Source organism: Physella acuta, unplaced genomic scaffold, assembly GCF_028476545.2.
Source record: "Physella acuta isolate Inbredline_101_S28 unplaced genomic scaffold, ASM2847654v3 ptg000568l, whole genome shotgun sequence".
NCBI classification, from domain to species: Eukaryota; Metazoa; Mollusca; class Gastropoda; family Physidae; genus Physella; species Physella acuta.
Genome location: NW_026732087.1, coordinates 59,018 through 76,130, shown reverse-complemented (window position 1 = coordinate 76,130; position 17,113 = coordinate 59,018). Strand labels below are relative to the sequence as shown.

Genomic DNA, 17,113 nt, shown 5'->3' with positions numbered 1-17,113 from the left:
TCAAGATAGCATGGTGACAATTGTTGTCAGTGTTTCTTCCAGACTTGAAATTTTCGGGGGGTGGGGGGGGGGGGTGAAGGGGAGGGGGGCAGAGTAAAATTTCAGGGGGGGGGGGTCGGACACTGTTAAGAGTATATATGTTCTATCTAAATTCAATTTCGTTTGGGGGGGGGGGGGGGACGACATCAACCCATCTAAGAGAGATTTTTCCAAAACAAAAAGTTGCCTTTCAGGTTTTACTAGGGTTGACTAAGGCTGTGGAAGCACATTCAGAAAGAAAAACAGGCTGGAGATAGAGTCAACGGGTCATATATTTGACATGTTGACACTAACTACTTAGTTGTGTTAAATAATCGGCTCTAGGAATAAACGTACCATACTATGCCGAATACATATGACTGAGTCATGTCATGAAGACTACCGAACATAGCGCTAAAATGGAGTTTACCTGGAAAACGAAATAGAGGAAGACCACTGGGTACATAGAGGAGAGAGATAAAAGAAGAAGCCAAGGCTACTGGCAAGACCTGGCATGAACTGAAGTGGCTCGCCCAAGACAGAGTGGAATGGCGGAGATTCGTTGCTACCCTATACTCCACAGGGAGTAACGATGATTAAGTAATATGCTGAATATTGCGCTCCAAGATCGGGTATTCCCAATTTATCTTTTCTCGTTTATGTAAACCACTCTGGAACGGAAGTAACTTCTGTTTTGTATCTAAACAAAAAGAAGAAAAACTACGTCAATATGATTACCAAAATTGATATAGCTCAGAATGTATTTGTGAAGTGTTAGAAAACCATGTAATTCCCAGTGTATTGACTGATACAAAAGATACTAGACAAAAGCTGCACACAATGTGAAGTTTAAAGCTTGCCATATTGTTTCTATGGATATGCCAAGAATGAGACTAAAATAGTATAGTGATGACACCTAGTTGAATAAACAGTGTAGATATGTTTCTGTTTAAGTTTAAGGTACAAGGTAAGAAATGTCTAGATTTTAATAGATTCCATATGTTAATTTATGAAACAAACATAAACTCCACTTTACTAAATATATCCAAACACAGTTTTGTATAATTGAGATTATACTCACGCATTCATCGGAATCAGTTCAGCGTAAAGTGTACACATGAATAATTTGTTTTTACCTGGGTAGAGTCCGGATGTATTTTTGTTGATAAAAGTATATGAATAACATTTGACAGTATGTGGGCTATATCAGTAGGATGGTGGATGAGGGCAAGTAAATATTGTTGTATAATTGTTTATATATGATGCTGGTTATATATATATATATATATATATATATATATATATATATATATATATATATATATATATATATATTGGTGGATGATGCTAATGAAAGTCCTATTTTAAAGTAAGCTGAAATTGAGATTAGCCTTATAGAGAACTATGGTTATCGATACCAACTGTTTTACCCATTACCCCTACAATTTTGTCTCCGAAATAAATCCAAGTACTGCCCTCAGACTACTAAAGAAACCGGAAGCTGACGTCACGCACCCATCATGCCCGACGCCGTCGAGCTGAGGTCACAGTTCAGTGCCCTGATGTACAAAAATGCCAAGCTTATTCAGAGGTCAAAGGCCATGATTCTGCTAGAAATCGGTGAGTCAGCTGAGTTATAAACTACTGTTTGATTCTGCTAGAAATCGGTGAGTCAGCTGAGTTATAAACTACTGTTTGATTCTGCTAGAAATCGGTGAGTCAGCTGAGTTATAAACAACTGTTTGATCCTCTAGAAATCGGTGAGTCAGCTGAGTTATAAACAACTGTTTGATTCTGCTAGAAATCGGTGAGTCAGCTGAGTTATAAACTACTGTTTGATTCTGCTAGAAATCGGTGAGTCAGCTGAGTTATAAACTACTGTTTGATTCTGCTAGAAATCGGTGAGTCAGCTGAGTTATAAACAACTGTTTGATTCTGCTAGAAATCGGTGAGTCAGCTGAGTTATAAACTACTGTTTGATTCTGCTAGAAATCGGTGAGTCAGCTGAGTTATAAACAACTGTTTGATTCTGCTAGAAATCGGTGAGTCAGCTGAGTTATAAACAACTGTTTGATTCTGCTAGAAATCGGTGAGTCAGCTGAGTTATAAACTACTGTTTGATTCTGCTAGAAATCGGTGAGTCAGCTGAGTTATAAACTACTGTTTGATTCTGCTAGAAATCGGTGAGTCAGCTGAGTTATAAACTACTGTTTGATTCTGCTAGAAATCGGTGAGTCAGCTGAGTTATAAACTACTGTGTGATTCTGCTAGAAATCGGTGAGTCAGCTGAGTTATAAACTACTGTTTGATTCTGCTAGAAATCGGTGAGTCAGCTGAGTTATAAACTACTGTTTGATTCTGCTAGAAATCGGTGAGTCAGCTGAGTTATAAACAACTGTTTGATTCTGCTAGAAATCGGTGAGTCAGCTGAGTTATAAACTACTGTTTGATTCTGCTAGAAATCGGTGAGTCAGCTGAGTTATAAACAACTGTTTGATTCTGCTAGAAATCGGTGAGTCAGCTGAGTTATAAACTACTGTTTGATCCTCTAGAAATCGGTGAGTCAGCTGAGTTATAAACTACTGTTTGATTCTGCTAGAAATCGGTGAGTCAGCTGAGTTATAAACTACTGTTTGATTCTGCTAGAAATCGGTGAGTCAGCTGAGTTATAAACTACTGTTTGATTCTGCTAGAAATCGGTGAGTCAGCTGAGTTATAAACTACTGTTTGATTCTGCTAGAAATCGGTGAGTCAGCTGAGTTATAAACAACTGTTTGATTCTGCTAGAAATCGGTGAGTCAGCTGAGTTATAAACTACTGTTTGATTCTGCTAGAAATCGGTGAGTCAGCTGAGTTATAAACAACTGTTTGATTCTGCTAGAAATCGGTGAGTCAGCTGAGTTATAAACTACTGTTTGATCCTCTAGAAATCGGTGAGTCAGCTGAGTTATAAACTACTGTTTGATTCTGCTAGAAATCGGTGAGTCAGCTGAGTTGTAAACTACTGTTTGCAGACAATACATATACCAATTCTAATATGGGGCATTCAGAGGCGTATCGAAAGGGTGCAGGGGGTACATATTTCCCCGGGCGCCGACCTAAGGGGGCGCCAAAATGAGTTGGAAAAGGAAATTAAAATATTATTTTAGCTGCATGTTTGCTTTATAAATATAAAAAATATATGGGGGAGGGTGCTAATGGAAAGTTTGAGGGGGGGGGGGGGGGGTGGAAATCGAAATTGCGCCAAATGGAAAGTTTGTCCCCGGGTGTCGGGAAGGGTCGCTACGCCTCTAGGGGCATTACAAGAGTAAACGTGTATTTCACGAAAACAATGGTTTCAACCCCCATCTTCTGCTTTGACTAAAGATAATTACATTGTCTTTGCCTACTAGATAGCAACGTTTTTGTATTTCCCACCAGTAATCTAAGATTGTGTAATGCCAGATATTTCATATATTGTATTCCCAACCAGCCTTCTCATAAATCGTATTTCTCAACAACTATCTCATATACCACATTTCACATCAGTTTTCTTAAACATTTGGCTTTACCGCGGCTGTCTAATACAATGTTTTTCGTGCCAGCGACCTCATTTGTTTAATTTCCTACAAGCTAAATACCACCATCTACATCATCTACAGTATTTCCCACCATCTACATCATCTACCGTATTTCATATCAACTACATCATCTACCGTATTTCCCACCATCTACATCATCTACCATATTTCATATCAACTACATCATCTACCATATTTCATATCAACTACATCATCTACCGTATTTTCCACCAGCTACATCATCTACCATATTTCATATCAACTACATCATCAACCGTATTTCATATCAACTACATCATCTACCGTATTTCGAACCAGCTACATCATCTACCATATTGTTTGCTACCAACTACATCACCTACCACATTTCCCACCAACTACATTATGTACCATATTTCCCATCAACATCATATATATATATATATATATATATATATATATATATATATATATATATATATATATATATATATATATATATATATATATATATATATATATACATATATATATTTCCCACCAACCATCTAACACCCTATATTTCCCACCAACCATCTAACACCCTATATTTCCCACCAACCATCTAACACCCTATATTTCCCACCAACCATCAAACACCCTATATTTCCCACCAACCATCTAACACCCTATATTTCCCACCAACCATCTAACACCCTATATTTCCCACCAACCATCTAACACGCTATATTTCCCACCAACCATCTAACACCCTATATTTCCCAACAACCATCTAACACCCTATATTTCCCACCAACCATCTAACACTCTATATTTCCCACCAACCATCTAACACCCTATATTTCCCACCAACCATCTAACACCCTATATTTCCCACCAACCACCTAACACCCTATATTTCCCACCAACCACCTAACACCCTATATTTCCCACCAACCATCTAACACCCTATATTTCCCACCAACCATCTAACACCCTATATTTCCCAACAACCATCTAACACCCTATATTTCCCACCAACCATCTAACACCCTATATTTCCCACCAACCATCTAACACCCTCTATTTCCCAGAAACCACCTAACACCCTATATTTCCCACCAACCATCTAACACCCTATATTTCCCACCAGCTATCTAATACTGTTAGGGTCAATAAACAACAACACTCACATGTGTGAGTGGGGGTAATGAAAATAGACCTAAACTAGCGTCATCACAAATACCCTATATTTCCCACCAACTAAACTACAATATTTCCCACCAACCATTTAATACTCTATATTTTTTACCAACGATCTGATACCCTATATTTCCAACCATGTATTTCCCACCAACCATTAAATACCCTGTATTTCCCACCAACCATTTAATACCGTATATTTCTAACCAACCATCTGATACACTATATTTCCCACCAGCTATCTAATACACTATATTTCCCACCAACTAAAACTACCATATTTCCCAAAAACCATTTAATACCCTATATTTCCCACCAACCATCTAATACTCTATATTTCCCACCAACCATCTGATACTCTATATTTCCCACCAGCGGTCTCAATTTTTACCATCTCGCTGTTCGTCATGTTCAATATCTCCACCCCTGATGTTGAGTTCTCTGCCAGACGCAATGTACTCAACCCACTAGCCCGGAAGAATACCATAGCCTTCATGCCTGATACAGCTGGCTTTAGAACTCTCTTGCAAGAAGGGAACGACCGACAAACACGTACGTATGAAGCAATGACCAAAAAAATTGTGGATTTTTAGTTGTTTGTTTTAAATGTATGCTCCGCAACTTAATCTATGAAAACCCCAATAAAAACATTCTTTATCACAAATCATCCTTTAAAATCATCCTTTTAAAGGTTATTGTGATTACTAAAACTAAAAAGCAAAGTTCACTTTATTTCAACTGATTAACCCTGCCAAGTCTAAAAAATTATTTTTTAAAATAGGAAAAGGGGTAAACGCCTGGCATACAGGTAGAATAGTCTATTCTCTCTCTCTCTCTCTCTCTCTCTCTCTCTCTCTCTCTCTCTCTCTATACGGAAACCGGCTCAGAAGGTTGACTTCCATTAAACAGGCAGGCCTCAGTGTAGCAGACTCCGACACATGGTGGTAGTAGCAAGTCGTTTAGTGTCGATTAGATCGCTACACATCGGTCGCTTCTCCGTCGGTTCTCACCGGGCTTTCCTTCCCCACCCACCAGACGCAGGACGTCGTCCTACCGCCTGGTACCCAGCTTGATCGTGGGGGGCATTCGGCCAGATCACAAACCTCTAGCTGCTGTTGGCTACCACTAGCCAATCCGCACCCACTAGGGGGGGTCATGAGCTTGGTCCGACTAATGGCACTCTTCCGAAGCCACGTGAAGGCCGCAGCTTAAAGTCAAAATATCTGGTTAGGGTCGAGAGCAGATCCCTTTTGGTTCCCGGCAGTCTTGCACCTCACCTCCCCCACGCTATAATGTAGGGGATTTGGGAGTCCGACATACCAGGCTCTTCGGAAAGTCTATTTACTAAAAGATCATTCTAATCTGTTTTTTTAAACTAATAAAACTTCGCTTTGTAATGTTTTGTGGACAGTTTTTTTTGCGTGTGACGACATTAAAGAATAGATAAACGATAGACAGGTGACACTAACCTGACTATACCTTCTCTGTTGTATTCCCACCGGCATTAAATGCGGATCCATGACCTCCTTCTTTCTAATTAAAAAAAGAAAAAGTTTCCCATTCAAACCTGACGGTCTAAAGGGCAAGTGAATTTCACTTGTTTCTGTGACCTCGGCATATGAAGAGATAGTGTGGTCAGCACTATACCAGCCGCCTTTACTTTCCCTAACGTGAGTTAGGTACCCATCAGAGTTGGGTGGACTCACGGACGGTCTACTGATTTGAACCCGGATTCGAACTCGAGACATACGGGTTAGCAGTTCAGCTCTCTACCGCTAGACCACTCCATCCCCTTCTTTCCAATTACCCCCTCCCATTTTCGTATACATATTATACCTTACATTAACCCTCATCCTAACCCTATCCTAACGCTAAATCTAATCCTCACTTATCCTTTATTTATCCCTGAATGATCTGGTGAAGAGGATAACGTAAACTTTTACTAGTGTCCGCCCCCCCGAAAAAAGTAGACCGCCCCCCCCCCCCATCCCCGGAAATTTCACCCCCCCCCCCTCCCCCCGGAGAAAAAAGTCCGGAAGAAACACTGCATGTAATGTATTTTTATCTGATCAGACCCCCAGCATCTACTTGGCATCTCACACCTCCACGACTTCAAAGAGCAGCTGGGCTTTGGAGAAGCTTCCTCCTCGAAGAGGAGCTCTGAGTTTCACGCTGTCATATTTGACCCGACCCAGGGGGCAGTTGACGCTGTCCCACGGCAACTCAAGTTCCGAGTGGTCGTCAATGATGCCGTGCCAACGACACAGGTTTCCGGAGATAATTACGGTATGTTCCGACGGCGATTTCCGCAGACAGGTGTAGTATCTAGTAGAAGAACATATTTAGATATTGTACGTTGCATGTTTTTTAAATGTGTGCTAACCTACATCGTTTTAGGTGTTTGTTGTATCTATTGAACAGTTAATCTTTTGAACAAAGATTACCATCCTTGTATTGCAAAGATTACACAAACAGCAACCTTACTGCAGGTCAACCCTATTTCAATCAACTTTAACTCATACCCTTGTAATGTACAACTTACACAAACAACAGTCTATTGAATAAATTACACAAACACCAGTCTGACCAGTGGTCAATTTACACTTTGGTCAACTCTAACTCCCATTCTTGTGTTCTACAGATTACACAAACACAAGTCTGAACTTACAATTTGGTCAACTTTAACCCCCAGCCTTCTATTTTCCAGATTACACAAACACCAGACTGACCAGTGGTCAACTTACAGTTTAGTCAACATTAATTCCACCCATGTGTTCTACAGATTACACAAACACCACCTGACCAGTGGTCAACTTTAACTCCCAACCATGTGTTCTACAGATTACACAAACACCAGCCTGACCAGCGGTCAACTTACACTTTGGTCAACTTTAACTCCCACCCATGTGTTCTACAGATTACACAAACACCAGCCTGACCAGTGGTCAACTTACAGTTTGGTCAACATTAATCCCACCCCTGTGTTCTACAGATTACACAAACACCACCTGACCAGTGGTCAACTTTAACACCCAACCCTGTGTTCTACAGATTACATAAACACCAGCCAGACCAGTGGTCAACTTACAGTTTGGTCAACATTAATTCCACCCTTGTGCTCTACAGATTACACAAACACCAGCCTGACCAGTGGTCAACTTACAGTTTGGTCAACATTAATTCCACCCTTGTGTTCTACAGATTACATAAACACCAGCCAGACCAGTGGTCAACTTACAGTTTGGTCAACACTAATTCCACCCTTGTGTTCTACAGATTACACAAACACCAGTCTGACCACAGCCCAACTGACCGTGACCCAGATGTTCCTGACCTACTGGAAGAGACAGAACCCGACATTGACCTTCAACCCCAACATCGCCATCAGCACCCAGCTGATGCCTCAGCAGGAGACAGGGCACCACATGAAGTTGGATTCCCTGGAGATGATGAGCAAATACATGCCCTGCATCTACATTTGGCTCACTCTCTTCACCACATTGTTGGTTGTAGAGGAGAAAGTCTCGAGGATCAAGGTAAAGTTGGTCCTTCTGTGCTGAGATTGGGGCTCTTAATGTCACAGAGATATGGCTCTCATGTAGTTGTTATTGGCTGAGTCGGGATCAGTGTTTCTTCCAGACTTTTTTCTTCGGGGGGGGGGGGGGGCGCTTGAAATCTTCGGGGGTGGGGGCCTTAGCCCCCCCATCCCGAAGAGACGCCTGGAACAAACTCTGGTCGGGATTCTCTAGAACTCTCATGTCATTTCAAGAGGTGGGTTCTCTAGGGCTATCATTTTGACGTCATTTCGAGAGGTTGGACGTCATTTACTGAGGTGTGTTCTCTAGAGCTCTTATGTTGACTTCATTTTTTACTTTTGTTGGTTCTTCAAAACTCTAATTTTGACGTCATTTAGTTGAGGTCACTGGGCTCTTATATTGACGTCATTTACTTTTGTTAGTTCTTCAAAACTCTAATTTTGACGACATTTAGAAGAGGTCACTGGGCTCTTATTTTGAGGTCATTTACTTTTGTTAGTTCTTCAAAACTCTAATTTTGACATTTAGAAGAGGTCACTGGGCTCTTATTTTGAGGTCATTTACTTTTGTTAGTTCTTCAAAACTCTAATTTTGACATTTAGAAGAGGTCACTTGGCTCTTATTTTGACGTCATTTACTTTTGTTAGTTCTTCAAAACTCTAATTTTGACATTTAGAAGAGGTCATTGGGCTCTTATTTTGACGTCATGCAATGAGGTCGGGTTCTCGGGGCTCTTACGTTTGGTTCATTTTGCAAAGGTTGCTTTCTATAGAACTATCATGCAGACATAATAATCTTCACCAAGTAATATTTCTAAAATAGTTAACATTTACATTAAAGCGTCAATTAATCTATGTTTGCAGGAAACTTTAAAGATTCTTGGAGTTGGTCAATTCGTGTACTGGACCTCCTGGTTTTTAGCTCGACTTCTCGTAGGTACGATCATTTCCCTCATTGCATCCTTCGTCTGGACGGTGAACTTTGGCCATGGTCCACTCTTCAATATGAACCAGATGTTCCTCTTTATCTGGCTGGTCGTCATGGCCATTGACAACGTGACCTTCGCCTTTGTGTTGTCCAGTCTCCTAAATGACGGTAATGATAGGGGTATTTTAATGAAGATTAGAGCTAGATTTACTGCTATTTACACAATTTTCTTTAAAGCTAAATGCACGGTTAATTAAACACTTTTGCTTACAGCTAGAAGCACAAATATTTACACACATTTGCTTACAATTCAATGCAATTTACATTTAGTTACAGTTAGATTCACGGCTATGTACACACTTTTGCTTTCAGCTATGTACACACTAGTTTTGCTTACAACTTCATTTACGGCTATGTACACACTTTTGCTTTCAGCTATGTACTTACACTCGTTTTGCTTAAAACTAGATTTACGGCTATGTACACACTTATCGTTTTCTTACAGCTGGATTCTCTGCTTTGTACACACTTTTGCTTTCAGATATGTACACACTAGTTTTGCTTACAACTAGATTTACGGCTATGTACACCCTTATCGTTTTCTTACAGCTGGTTTCACGGCTATTTACACACTTTCGCTTACAGTTATGTACACGCTTTACGTTTGCTTACAGCTAGATTCACTGCTGTCTACACCATTTTCTCTTATGGTATTCTCAACTACATGGCCAGCCTGTATGTAGTTGGCAACAACAGCTACCTCTTCTACATCCTGGGACCGACCATGTTCTCTTTCGGTATAAACCTCTGCACTCTCAGTCTCTACGGCAAAGAATATGCAAGTAAGTATCTTCTCACGTTTTACATTAGTCAGAGCCATGAAAGTAACCGAAGGACATGTATATTTGATACTACTAATAACAATTTTAAAATGTTACTAAAATATTTAGAGTAATATGCCAAAACTATGCATTTTTCTAGTTTAAAAAAAATATTGCAGAGATACTATTGGCATTTTGCATTGATATATTGTGTTCTGAGATATGTCTTTGATATCTGTTGTCCTGATAGATTTTGTCCAGATATTATCTGTCTCTGAAATATTTTGTCCGTAAAATCATTATTTATCCTTGAGATATTTGTCTCAGATCTTTTGTCATGAGATCACTCTTCATGGAATCATATATATATATATATATATATATATATATATATATATATATATATATATATATATATATATATATATATATATAATTTATATCCATATATATGTGTGTGTGTGTATATATATATATATAGGCCTATATATATATAAATATATATGTATATATATATATATATATATATATATATATATATATATATATATATATATATATATATATATATATATACACATATATATATATATATATATATATATATATATATATATATATATATAGTGTGTGTGTATATATACGAACATATGTGTGTATATGTTTGTATGTAGGTTCTAATTTTCTGCAGTGAACAGCTGGGATAAAGGTCACCGAACATCGACCTACAACACCAAATTCATGGAAGGGACGGCGTACATGGTTTTAAACAGTTTCTTCAACTGTCTTCTCTTGTGGATCATTGAGAAAATTATCAACAGCGAACAGACGAAATTTGAAAACTTATCCCCAAGGAAGGTAGCCAAGCTGTTTTTAAATAGTCCCAGAGAGTGATTCGTGATTTTTTTTTCGATGATTGTTTTTTATTATGTAAATCAATGTGTCCTCTTCAGTGTTTCTGCCAGACAGTTTTTTCTCCGGGGAGAAGGGGGGGGCTCTAGAAATTTTAGGGGGGGGGCAGACTAAAATTTCCGGGGGGGGGGGGGGCGTACACTGTTAAAAGTATATATTATCATTATAAATTCCTTTTTGTTGGGGGGGGGGAGGGGAAGGGCATTAGAGTTTCTTTGGGGGGGGGGGGGGGCTCAGCCGCAACGAAGAGATGCCGGGAAGAAACTTTAGTTCCCATAGTGAGTTTAAAAAAATAAACCGTCTTTAGTATTTTTAAAAGGTTTAGTTACGAGATTAAAATTATGAGGTTAATTAGATGACGAGGTTTAAAACGAGATTAATTATCAATTTGATACTAGGATTTAATTAGAGAGTTTTAGTCAGTTAATTAACCGCATGAATGTTGTGTGATTTTCAGTGCACAGATTTATACAATGTCCTACGTCAAAACATTGACATTCGGGTGGACATCAAATACAAAATCTTACAATAGACTACCAAAACAATGTTCTAGTCAGTTAAAAGTAAAAAATTGATAAAGTAGTAAGAATTGGGGTGACACCAAACCGAAAATGCTATATTGTTGAGGGGGGCGGAGGTTGGGGTAACGTTCTCAGAGAGAGTCCCGACTGACGCCCGAGATTCTGACGTCATTGGTTTGATATTAATGTAAGTAAGGAGAAATTATACATCGAGTTTAGTGTACATTACTTCGCTAAGTACTCAAAGATGGAATGAAAATTTGTGCAGATTGCATAGACAATTGTAAAGAATTGAATGTTGACGTATATAGAGTAGTGTTTCTTCCAGACTTTTTTCCCCGGGGGGCACTTGAAATTTTTTTTTTGGGGGGGGGGGGGGCGGTAGACTTTCTTTGGGGAGAGGGGGGGGGGGCGGACACTGTTAAAAGTATATATTTTCTATATAAATTATATAAATTTCATTTCGTTCGGGGGGTGGGGGGGCGGTAGAATTTTTTCGGGAGGGGGGGGGGGCGGTAGACTTTCTTCGGGGAGGGGGGGCGGACACTGTTAAAAGTATATATTTTCTATATAAATTATATAAATTTCATTTCGTTCGGGGGGGGGGGGGGGGCGGTAGAATTTTTTCAGGAGGGGGGGGGAACTTTGTCCCCCCCCCCCCCCCGATGAGATGCCTGGAAGAAACTCTGTTATAGAGATGTGGTAAAACATTTTTTTGTTGTTGCTCAGAATGAAAGAAAACAGACAATCGCTGGGTTTTCCAAACAAGACGAAACGTACTTTGAGCAACCAGCGGGGAACGAGGACGCAGGGGTGGCGATATACGACTTGGTTAAGGTGAGGGTTCAGTTGCTGCATGGGTTTGTGTATCTCGTCTTTTGAAGGTGGGTTACAGTCTATAGGAAGATCACTTCAGTTGCTGCATAGCTTAATGTACCTCGTCTGTTGAAGGTGGGTTACAGTCTATTGGGAGATAACTTTCAGCCTGTGCATTGCTTTATGTATCTTGTCTTTTGAAGGTGGGTTACAGTCTATAGGAAGATCACTTCAGTTGCTGCATAGGTTTGTGTATCTCGTCTTTTGAAGGTGGGTTACAGTCTACAGGAAGATCATTTTAGTTGCTGCATAGGTTTGTGTATCTCCTCTTTTGTGTATCTCGTCTGTTGAAGGTGGGTTACAGTTTATAGGGAGATCGCTTTCAGGTGCTGCATAGGTTTGTGTATCTCGTCTTTTGAAGGTGGGTTACAGTCTATTGGGAGATCGCTTTCAGCTATTTCATGAGTTTGTGTATCTCGTCTTTTGAAGGTGGGTTACAGTCTATAGGAAGATCACTTCAGTTGCTGCATAGGTTTGTGTATCTCGTCTTTTGAAGGTGGGTTACAGTCTATTGGGAGATCACTTTTAGCTGCTGGTATATCTTGCGTACACTCTGGTATAGGGAGATCACTTTCAGCTGCTGGTATATCTTGAGTGCACTCTGGTGTTCGTCAGGGTTGAGACATGGAGAATAGCTGTCAACAACAAGAAAATAAAATAATTTATAAACGTGTGCCTCAGAAAGATCCTTCGAATACGCTGGCCTAAAACCATCAGAAATGAGGTACTATGGTAACGGACAAATCAACTATGAGCTGAAGAAGAGATCCTACAGATAAAATGGAGATCGATTGGTCACAAACTCAGGAAGCCTGTATCCAGCATAACACGACAGGCCCTCACCTGGAATCCACTGAGTAAAAAGAAAAGAGGCCAACCAAGGAAGACCTTGATACGTGACCTGGAAGAACACTATGAAGATTCGATACACTTGGGGACAGTTGGAGAGACTAGCCCAGGACAGGATACACCTGGGGACAGTTGGAGAGACTAGCACAGGACAGAGATGTCTGGAAAGCTTTTGTCAGCAGACTATGTCCCAGGAGGGGCGACAGGTTCTGGCACACTTTTACCAAGTCGCGATGTCGTATATATCCTGTCATCGGCTGCGGCCGCTAGTTTGTTCTATCGTCCGCACTGACATAATACAATCGCAAATAATTCGAGTCAGATGTGTGTCTTTACCTCTGCCGAACATCTGAGTAACCGAAACCATTGGGTTCGATCGAACTGAGATTAAGAACCACTGCATTAATGTATTACACGGTTGCGGAGCTAGTCAATACACCAAATAGCTTTGTTAACTAACAGTTGATTTTTAAAAAAAATCGGTATCATTGATAAATCAAACGATTGCTAACTTGAACGACTCAAATCTGATCCTTATCGCACAATCCGTTTATTTGTCAAGGTAATCTAGATGAACTCTACTTCACCTAACATACGTACCATCAAGCCTGAAGCGGTAACATATTATAAATTTATGATGGACAAAAGGAAATACACTAGAAAATTATTTACGATTAGCATTGTAGATTGAGGCGGTATGAGTTACAACGGTAGGTAATTAGAAGTTTACAATTAGGCGAAACATACATGAGTTATTTCCCATGACTGCAGAGAAAATAAAATCTTACCAACATTGTGCCAGGAAATCTGGACGATGAACTGCCGTTGTTTTCTCAGATGTACGGCAATGAGGTGGCATCAAGCTAGAATTTTGTTTTCTCAGTTGTACGGCAATGAGGTGGCATCACGCTAGAATTTTGTTTTCTCAGATGTACGGCAATGAGGTGGCATCACGCTAGAATTTTGTTTTCTCAGATGTACGGCAATGAGGTGGCTAGCATCACGCTAGAATTTTGTTTTCTCAGATGTACGGCAATGAGGTGGCATCACGCTAGAATTTTGTTTTCTCAGTTGTACGGCAATGAGGTGGCATCACGCTAGAATTTTGTTTTCTCAGATGTACGGCAATGAGGTGGCTAGCATCACGCTAGAATTTTGTTTTCTCAGATGTACGGCAATGAGGTGGCTAGCATCACGCTAGAATTTTGTTTTCTCAGATGTACGGCAATGAGGTGGCATCACGCTAGAATTTTGTTTTCTCAGATGTACGGCAATGAGGTGGCATCACGCTAGAATTTTGTTTTCTCAGATGTACGGCAATGAGGTGGCATCACGCTAGAATTTTGTTTTCTCAGATGTACGGCAATGAGGTGGCATCACGCTAGAATTTTGTTTTCTCAGATGTACGGCAATGAGGTGGCATCACGCTAGAATTTTGTTTTCTCAGATGTACGGCAATGAGGTGGCATCACGCTAGAATTTTGTTTTCTCAGATGTACGGCAATGAGGTGGCATCACGCTAGAATTTTGTTTTCTCAGTTGTACGGCAATGAGGTGGCATCACGCTAGAATTTTGTTTTCTCAGTTGTACGGCAATGAGGTGGCATCACGCTAGAATTTTGTTTTCTCAGATGTACGGCAATGAGGTGGCTAGCATCACGCTAGAATTTTGTTTTCTCAGATGTACGGCAATGAGGTGGCTAGCATCACGCTAGAATTTTGTTTTCTCAGATGTACGGCAATGAGGTGGCTAGCATCACGCTAGAATTTTGTTTTCTCAGATGTACGGCAATGAGGTGGCTAGCATCACGCTAGAATTTTGTTTTCTCAGATGTACGGCAATGAGGTGGCTAGCATCACGCTAGAATTTTGTTTTCTCAGATGTACGGCAATGAGGTGGCTAGCATCACGCTAGAATTTTGTTTTCTCAGATGTACGGCAATGAGGTGGCTAGCATCACGCTAGAATTTTGTTTTCTCAGATGTACGGCAATGAGGTGGCTAGCATCACGCTAGAATTTTGTTTTCTCAGATGTACGGCAATGAGGTGGCTAGCATCACGCTAGAATTTTGTTTTCTCAGATGTACGGCAATGAGGTGGCATCACGCTAGAATTTTGTTTTCTCAGATGTACGGCAATGAGGTGGCTAGCATCACGCTAGAATTTTGTTTTCTCAGATGTACGGCAATGAGGTGGCTAGCATCACGCTAGAATTTTGTTTTCTCAGATGTACGGCAATGAGGTGGCTAGCATCACGCTAGAATTTTGTTTTCTCAGATGTACGGCAATGAGGTGGCTAGCATCACGCTAGAATTTTGTTTTCTCAGATGTACGGCAATGAGGTGGCTAGCATCACGCTAGAATTTTGTTTTCTCAGATGTACGGCAATGAGGTGGCTAGCATCACGCTAGAATTTTGTTTTCTCAGATGTACGGCAATGAGGTGGCTAGCATCACGCTAGAATTTTGTTTTCTCAGATGTACGGCAATGAGGTGGCTAGCATCACGCTAGAATTTTGTTTTCTCAGATGTACGGCAATGAGGTGGCTAGCATCACGCTAGAATTTTGTTTTCTCAGATGTACGGCAATGAGGTGGCTAGCATCACGCTAGAATTTTGTTTTCTCAGATGTACGGCAATGAGGTGGCTAGCATCACGCTAGAATTTTGTTTTCTCAGATGTACGGCAATGAGGTGGCTAGCATCACGCTAGAATTTTGTTTTCTCAGATGTACGGCAATGAGGTGGCTAGCATCACGCTAGAATTTTGTTTTCTCAGATGTACGGCAATGAGGTGGCTAGCATCACGCTAGAATTTTGTTTTCTCAGATGTACGGCAATGAGGTGGCTAGCATCACGCTAGAATTTTGTTTTCTCAGATGTACGGCAATGAGGTGGCTAGCATCACGCTAGAATTTTGTTTTCTCAGATGTACGGCAGTGAGGTGGCATCACGCTAGAATTTTGTTTTCTCAGATGTACGGTAATGAGGTGGCATCACGCTAGAATTTTGTTTTCTCAGATGTACGGCAATGAGGTGGCAGTCGCTGGCATCACGCTAGAATTCTACAAGGACCAGATCACGATCATCCTGGGCCACAACGGAGCGGGCAAAACGTCAACCATCACCACGATATTAGGTACACTTTTTTTTCCGGTTCATTCTTTTTGGGATATTCGCAAACAATCTATATATATAATTCTCCTCTGCGAGCCATTAGAAAACAAGCTGCAAGCGCCTCCTTACAGTCCCCTCTCTTTCTCTCTATCACTATCAGTACCACCCTACCCACCCCCACATGGTCTGCTGAGCTGTGGTCACGTTAATGTTTACAAACCGTACAGCCAGGTTTAGTGACGGCTATTAGGGGCAGATAATTTAGTTTGAACCGACTTTAAACTTACAGGAGGTAACTAAGAGGAGGCTGCTTTCAGGGGGGGGGGGGGTGTAGGGTCGGGGTTAGGGGAAAGGAGGGGGGTTAGTGTTTTAAAGCAAATATTTTCAGTGGCAGCATTGGTACTGTCGAATTCACAAATTATGAATTACTGAAAAGTAGAAAATAAATCAACTAAATAGCGGCGTATGATACGCCGCGGGTCGGCTCGTAGTCATTATTGTGTAAAGATATTTGCACCATATGGTCAGCTTATTCAAATTTCAGCCTGCTTTCTCTTCCAGTTTGCTCCTTTTGTACACTAAAACAATATTTCCCCTTTCTAGCCCCCTTTTATATTCGCCAGTCATTTCCTACTTCTGCGTTGTTGCTTTTCTTTTTGGATTTGCTTCCATAGCCTTCGTCCAACTAAGAACAAACTACAAGGCAACAGTTGTTTGATTTTGGAGTTGTCTTTCCTAGAAGAGTTGGTGTCCCTAGCTAACGAGCCTTAACTGCCCGAGGGTTCGAACTCGAGACTTTTCGCCGACCTCTTCATTC

General features: G+C 40.6%; 1 protein-coding gene across 1 annotated transcript in view; it reads left to right on the top strand.

The window, feature by feature from the left end:
* The first annotated feature begins 735 nt into the window (after positions 1 to 735).
* Positions 736 to 17,113, top strand: part of LOC131946720 (ATP-binding cassette sub-family A member 2) — a 51,357-nt gene continuing 34,979 nt past the window's right edge. Inside the window, exons 1-10 of the mRNA XM_059307634.1 lie at positions 736 to 985; positions 1,500 to 1,638; positions 5,115 to 5,291; positions 6,813 to 7,025; positions 8,016 to 8,275; positions 9,139 to 9,370; positions 9,877 to 10,044; positions 10,715 to 10,881; positions 12,186 to 12,293; positions 16,201 to 16,318. Of these exons, the coding sequence (XP_059163617.1) occupies positions 1,539 to 1,638; positions 5,115 to 5,291; positions 6,813 to 7,025; positions 8,016 to 8,275; positions 9,139 to 9,370; positions 9,877 to 10,044; positions 10,715 to 10,881; positions 12,186 to 12,293; positions 16,201 to 16,318 (1,543 nt within the window). The 5' untranslated portion in view covers positions 736 to 985; positions 1,500 to 1,538. The remainder of the gene's footprint in view (positions 986 to 1,499; positions 1,639 to 5,114; positions 5,292 to 6,812; positions 7,026 to 8,015; positions 8,276 to 9,138; positions 9,371 to 9,876; positions 10,045 to 10,714; positions 10,882 to 12,185; positions 12,294 to 16,200; positions 16,319 to 17,113) is intronic.